This window comes from Penaeus japonicus, unplaced genomic scaffold (genome assembly GCF_977035675.1).
Source record: "Penaeus japonicus unplaced genomic scaffold, GWHDUDI00000001_assembly GWHDUDI00000004, whole genome shotgun sequence".
NCBI lineage: Eukaryota > Metazoa > Arthropoda > Malacostraca > Decapoda > Penaeidae > Penaeus > Penaeus japonicus.
This window is the reverse complement of record NW_028234406.1, coordinates 8771887-8779386: the sequence shown is the minus strand read 5'-3', so window position 1 is coordinate 8779386 and position 7500 is coordinate 8771887. Positions and strand designations below refer to the sequence as shown.

Below are 7500 nucleotides of genomic sequence, written 5' to 3'. Positions count from 1 at the left end.
ATCAAATCATTGGTTTCACCAATACCATGAAAATAGAGTTATCTAGGACAACCACGCCAAGCAAACATTTGAGCACAATAAATTTCTTTACCAAAGGGTTAGAGTGTGTGCAGAAAGGTGACCCGCCTGAGTCTAGCCCGCCCTTACAGCTCGGCAATGGAAGATCTCGTAAGTTAACACTGATTCCATCACAAGGAAGTTGGAAGACTACTATGCACTGTATCTGTAAAAAGTATCACTTCTTGATTTTTTTTTTCAAGCGTAAAGGTTTTTTATTTTTATTTTTTTTTAGTTTAGTTTACACTGCCATAGATAAAATCGGAAGAAGATCATAATCTTGCCAAATATCAAGCAAAAGTGATCAGGATTACTTATAAAATCCAATTCATGGTGAATGACTTCGGAGCTCATCATTCCTCTGAAATGAAAATACACTCTACGATAAGTCACAAGGCATCTGGAAGACAGCGGTTCAGTGTATAATGTCGGTTAATATTGTCTATAGGGAGCAAAGCACTCGTCACATTTGTAGATTATTCGGATAATCTTGAAAGTTCTTTTTCTTCTTTCTTTCCTTCTTTTTTTTGGAAATCACCATCACTATGTGCACTATTTGGAATTCAAATGTTTTTGACTATTTTCGGTTTTATCACACACTATCACTAATGATACACAGTTACAAATCATCTTTTTTTTCTGTCAATAATTGTCTATCTTAAGTCAACATACTGTAAACTGTACAAGGTTTCACGCACTGTCACCAGTGTTCAATATTTGGGAAGCCTAACGAACAATTTACTGTTATAAATCACCAAACTCGTTTCTTGTAAAATTTGGAAAGGATTCTTCTGGGCAGACATGTAAGAATCCCCTTTCGTAGCCATTTGTACCTCATACCTGTTATGGCCAAAGTATGAAATGTAATAGCTGTTTAAAGAAAAAGGACTCTTGGCACTGCTTTTATTTACTCGCGATAATTTATTAAATAAATGCCTAGTGCTGCCTTTTAAATGTCTCGGTAATTGCATTTAGGTAGCTATGAGATCTAAGCTCGGAAGAGCTGCACTATAACTTCAAGCAGTACAATGCCTCTTCATATGGAGGGAAAGGTGATCCGAGCGAGAGAACGACCGTTGGCACAGTTGGCACTTGAAAGGCTTCTGGCCAGTATGTTTACGATAATGACGAGTCAGCTCATCAGACCGTGCAAATCTCCACATGCAACCGTCCCATGTGCACTGGTAGGGCTTCTCTCCTGCAAAGAAAAATCGTCAAGTAAATAGTCTTCATCAATTAGACATTCGTATACATTAACTTAACATCTAAGACATATAGACACACATGCTCCAGAGTGGAAGCTATTATTACTATTATTATTATCATTATTATTTTTATTTTTTTTATTATTATTATTTTTTTTTTGCATGGAACCTGTCGTAAGCAGTGGAGAAACTAAAAAACAGAAGAAAGACTGGATTTGTGTATGTATTGTATTGTGTATGTATGTTCGAATGTTGGGGATGTTTGTGTTTTCATGTTTTGTAATGCCAGCTGTTTGAGGTTTCCAGGTGGCGCCGAAATCAACATTTATACGATCTAAATTACTATAGAAGCGAGGACAAACACTAATACTCCAGCATCAGGTAACGAGCAAGAATGAGACAGGAGGTAGCACCAACGTATCAACCATACATACATACAGACCTTTCAGATCTACGTACCATGAGAAAATTTTAAAAATGTATTTATACAAAGGTAATTACCGATTCTAAGGTTGCAGCATTTTTTTTTTTTTTTTGAGAAATTGGAGTTGGAAATGAATACGCTCAAAAAGTAGCCTAATCTACGCCATTGTGGTGACTTCTACAAAACCGTAATTACCTAAGACGTATTTTTTCATTGTTTACTAAATAATGGTGACATTAACCTCATATCAATTCATAAGCACGATGAATGATAATTCCACCAGAGATAATGATAATAATAATAACAAAGAAACAACAAATAACACAACAATTCAAACTTATATCATACATTCATTGTGATTTTATATCAATTATACTATGGTTAGATGACTTTGTCATGAAATCTGGACATTCTAGTCATTGAACAGTAAAAGAGGAAAGAAATAATTTTCCAAAAAGTGACTCAAAATACATCCTCAATGAAAAGAGGTTCGTAAATTATCCTTTTTTTGCTAATAGATCATCTCCAGTCATTTTATCATGTCTAGCGCAAATCTCCTTCAGTTTTCGACCTAGGACTTCAGGACAGACATAAATAGACAAAAATAGACGGATATAAAAAAAGAAACCAAACAAACACAGACAAACATGTATCACTATTTAGTTTCCTATCGTGTTTTCTACCTCTTATCCAGTTCCTTCCTATTATTCCTTGCATCTCATTTTCCCAGTTCTAACTCTTACTACCTTTCCTAATCCTTCTTCTCCTATCCTTAACCCTTGTTCGCAGCTCATCCCCTCTATTTATGAAAAGCTAAACTCTACTTTTTCCCTCGAACCGGATTTCGAAGTTTCCTTTCTCTGGTTTTCACTATTTTGTCTTCGGGGTGAAGGGTATTCAACCCTAATGCAACAGGAAATCAACATGCATCTTTTATACTTGGACATGCATACGTTTTCCCTCTTTTCTCTATTGGTATTTCGAAAGCCTCTCACAATATCCTATCTTCTTTCTCTTTTCTTTTTTTTCTCTCTCATCATCCAAGAAGTCAACTCTTTACTCTTCCCACATGCCAGGAAAATATAATATAATCCTATAATCAACATTGCTGTTTATTATTGTTCTCTTGCTCCCTGACCCTCCTACCGACCACCAGCCAGGAGGAACATGTGCATGTGATGTTCATTAATCTATCGTATTTTATCCTCTCTCGTTAATCCCTTCTGATAAAACTATGGGAACTGGTACCCTATTCCCGTTTATTTCGTTTTGTCTCTCGTATAAACACAACTTTATCCTTTCTTTTCCTATGTCACAGCTGCAAAGTTTATCGTACTGTTCAATTTGATTTTAACCTCATTTATATTCATGACACTTCCGTCAGTGATATGGAAGCTCTTGCCTCTATGTGAGAAGTTCATAAGATATGTTTATTGATTCATTCAGTAGATTGCACTACCAAAAGCTAGTTAAAAACTGCATTTAGATTGCATTGTTCTACATTCAAATAATAGTCAAACTACTTTCAAACTACCTCCAATGACCAGATCAATTATACAAGTCGAAGCTATGCATGTAACAACGGAAGACGGAAACACACACACCGATATATATTTATATACATTCACACACATTTGTAAACAAATATAGCTTGTCCATTTACTTTATTTCTCAAGAGCACTATCCTCTTTTTCACACTCTTCATATCTCCCTTTTTCACTCGTTTTGTTTGTCTCATGTATCTGAGTATACAGTAATATACCGACGCATAAACATTCTCACAAACAGAAAACATTTCTACAAAGAAACAAACACATGTGATGAATGTGAGAGAGTGTGTGTGTGCGTGCCTGAGAGAGAAAGAGAGAAAGAGAGAAAGAGAGAAAGAGAGAAAGAGAGAAAGAGAGAAGAAAGAGAGAGAGAGAGAGAGAGAGAGAGAGAGAGAGAGAGAGAGAGAGAGAGAGAGAGAGAGAGAGAGAGAGAGAGAGAGAGAGAGAGAGAGAGAGAGAGAGAGAATGGGAAAGAGAAAGATGTGTGTGTGTGTGTGTGTGTGTGTGTGTGTGTGTGTGTGTGTGTGTGTGTGTGTGTGTGTGTGTGTGTGTAGGTGGGTGGGTATACATGTCACACTTAAACAAAAAATACCTGTATGAGTCCGTTTGTGAGCCTTTAAGTGGGAACTTTTGGTGTAAACTTTCTCGCACCCTTCAAAGTCGCACCTATGAACCTTTCGACGTCTCAGGGCGTCTGTGTAATCTGCGGATGGAGGAGGAGGACGTCCGGGTGGCCGAGAGCCTGCGGGGGGCGAGGGCGGGGATGACGACGAGGAGGAGGACGAAGATATAAGCGAGTGCGAGGGGGGCGACAGAAGGGACGCAGCCGCAGCCACGGCAGCCGACGGGGAAATGGACACGGACACCGCCGAGGAAGTGAGGTGGGCCGCGGGCGGGCAGGAGGCTGGAGGGGGCGAAGGACTCTCACTCAGGGATCTCTTGCTGCACAAGGCTCTGGAAAGACAGAGGGATTTGTCAATAATCTTAAGGATAATGTTGATAATAATAATAGATAATGTTGATAATAATAATAATAATAATAATAATAATAAAAATCATTCCACACACACAAGTATACACTCACACATGTATGTATGTGTGTAGTTTTTTTTGTGTGCGTACGCTTGTGAGTGTGCACGTGTTTATTTGTATTTACACATACATTTATTATCATCCATTCATATACAGTATATCTCTCTATTTGCAACATTTCCTTTATGTTCTGAAATGTATAACACTGATCACCACATATTTGATCCACCTATACTTACAGAGAAGCATCTCTAATCTTTTGTATAGAGAGAAAGGTTGTCGATCCGGTTCTGAGTGCGGCTTCGAAACTTACTCCAAAGGGGTCTTCCGGGCAAGGCTGAGATTCAGTCACTGAAATAGCAAAATATTATGAATAAGGAGGATAAGAGCAATATTTTTAGCTTCAGTATCTGTGAGGCGCATCTGTCGACACAGCCCCGATGGTACGAAGTATTTTCGGCATTGCGTAATAAACTAACGGGATATTTGTCCAGCCCAAAGTACTTTGCCTTTCATTACAATTGCCACGCTTGGAACCTATAGCACCCAGAGCCACTCCATCACCTAAACATTTGTCATTTGCACACACACAGACACACACACACACACATGTCACGACCCTTAACAGCAAATCCTTCAACTGATATGCTTACACATACACTAACTTAACAGAGTCCTAGAGACAGCTTCAAAGATTATAGATCACACTGCTATTCTCATTAACCACATGCCGAAGGTCATCAATGGTACTCAACCCTATGTGGTATTGATAATTGAAGGCCACTTCTCTTCTCTTTGCACTTAAGATAACTGGAAGTCACTTCTGTTCAGTAAGTGCTATCGATAAAAACGCTACTGTTCTTCACTATGTACTTTTGATAAAGGAAACTACCCAACGGCTTTTCTCCTATAAAAGTCTAATTTCGTGTCCATGTAGTCAACTTTGCAATCAACTTCCTATATAAATTTATAAATACATATTTGTCTTTAAGCGAGATAAGTCTAACGCTAAAATACATATTTTTCTTTAAGCGAGATAACGCATACTCTATGCAATGTGATAATTTTTTTCCTATACAACAAGCAAGGAGCTTTAAAATGGGTTGTTGAGATTACCTTTCATAGTAACAAATAACTCATCCATCTTGTAAACCTCATTTTCAGAACAGCTCCTCCTACGGTGATATTGCAACAGCATTATGATTTGATTCCATGATCAACACTCCCTCATTACCTATGCGATTCTATTCACCAATAGCCCGGAGTGCCACTACGAGATAAGGGGTGAGGGGGGGGGGGTGAGAATCTTATCACTTGTAGCATGTCTCAGACTTGTAAGTCGTTGGCAGGAAATACTCCTTGTCTGTTTTGAAAGTTTATTTTCACTATAACACACGGAACTCAGTTCTAATTTATCAACAGCTTAATCTAATCCCCACACAAATCTAGACGTTAGTCACTAGGGTAAAGATTATATATGGCAACGATAAATCGATCAAACCTAAAACCCCTTTTTATCTAATCCAATTCCTCCGATAATCGAATGAAAATCAACATACGATATCCTTTCCCGACAATTGCCACGTAATGTTTTTATTTCATTTTCGTGCAGTCAAAAGGACCACATGAAGAGTTAATACGAGTTAATAAGAGTTAATCAAATAATGTTTTCCCAATGAAAATAGCACATGAAAGTAATGAAGGTATACAGTACAACTACTTATAGAACAGAATCCCTGCGCAATGCGATATGCCTTTAACACATTTCGGGCACTATGGGGCTACAAAGAAGCGCGGGAATTTTAAATGTTATTAAAATAACTGTTATTAAAATAACTGTACAGCACATGCGCTTGGCATCACTCACGAAAGAGAACATGATATGATATGTTTTCAATCAATCAAACAGTACCAGGGATGTAACAGGAAAGTAAAATTAACAAGTAATGCTTTTGACTAACTTTTAACTATTACGAAGTGGTGTAACCGACATTACTACAAAATTAAAACAGACCATTTCCAAAAGAACGAGGAATCTTTGTGTTCCCTTCGAGCACACGGTGTAATAACGTGGGTAGTAAATTTCCCAGATTGCAATTTGCCTTGCAGAGAGACACGTGTGGCATTGCAGTCGCTGAAGAAAGGTCGCAGAAACAGAACGGCGCCGGAGTTTCGTTTTCTCGAATAGTCTTCTCGATCGACACCTTCCTATAGGGAGGACATTTTCTTTATCTATCATTGGTTAAGAAAAAAAAAAAAAATGGAGGCGACGGTGTACTCGTTGAGATGGACAAAACGCTGCTCATGAGCCGAAAAAATATGTATCTACCTATCTATTTGTCTATCTGCTTGCCAAGACAAACGAGAAAGCCGCGGGACTCAAATGACTGATAGCATCGATCTATTTGGTTCCTTCGGATTATCACTATAATGTAGACGTGTATCAAATGCAGTCCATTGACACCAGGTCCGTTTATGTTTGAGAGTCAAAATGATAAACAAATTTTCACGAACAATTCAGGTGAACAAGCATTAAACGTACAAGAATCATTTGATAGTTTACATTCCTACGTTGATGATGAAGTTCCTATTTTATGCAATTAAGTTTACGAATCGTGTGAATGAAATATGGCGTGGGCCCCCGTAGAGTTCCACATACCACATTTTGAACGTTTTTCGTCATTTGTTTTGCTTTTCTTTGTTAGTCAAGCAAATACTTTCAAAATAACAGTATAAAATCATCATCAACAACAACAGCAACAAACAAAAAACACTTATTCTAAATCCCCATCACCAACAGCAAGGAGGGGAGGGGGCAATTTCGTAACTCAAACATTAAGATGCGATGGAAAACGACAGCAAAATGGCACACAGTAGTAATGGATTATTGTAATTAAGGATTAAAAACTCCAATCTATCAGTCTTACTGGGAATTTACCCTGAAAGCTAAGTTGTCTTGCTCCAAATACCAGTCATAAGTCATCAACGAGGCTGTGCTTTTTTACATAACAATGCCCAATGCCCTTTGTACCCACAAATTCCTGGGCATCCATCTACATTCGCCTATCCCTACTGCATATGTTACACTATTTGTCACATCATTTGCCAAACAAGTGACATCACATCATTCCATGCCAAACCCGTCATATCACACTGTTTCATGCCAACTTTTAATTCGTTCAACATAAGTGTCGTGGTCCCACTTCATATTATTATTATTATTGTTATAATT

At 37.9% G+C, this 7500-nt stretch overlaps 1 protein-coding gene across 2 annotated transcripts in view; it reads right to left on the bottom strand.

Annotated features, from left to right (window-relative positions):
• Positions 1 to 7500, bottom strand: part of LOC122260511 (uncharacterized) — a 191102-nt gene that overhangs the window by 2710 nt on the left and 180892 nt on the right. For both annotated transcript variants that reach the window (XM_086535998.1, XM_086535999.1), the window contains 3 exons: positions 4508 to 4619; positions 3829 to 4190; positions 1 to 1255 (listed from right to left, as the gene is read on the bottom strand). The exon at positions 1 to 1255 is cut by the window's left edge and continues 2710 nt beyond it. In XM_086535998.1, coding sequence (XP_086392124.1) covers positions 1074 to 1255; positions 3829 to 4190; positions 4508 to 4619 — 656 coding nt within the window. In that variant the 3' untranslated portion in view covers positions 1 to 1073. The remainder of the gene's footprint in view (positions 1256 to 3828; positions 4191 to 4507; positions 4620 to 7500) is intronic.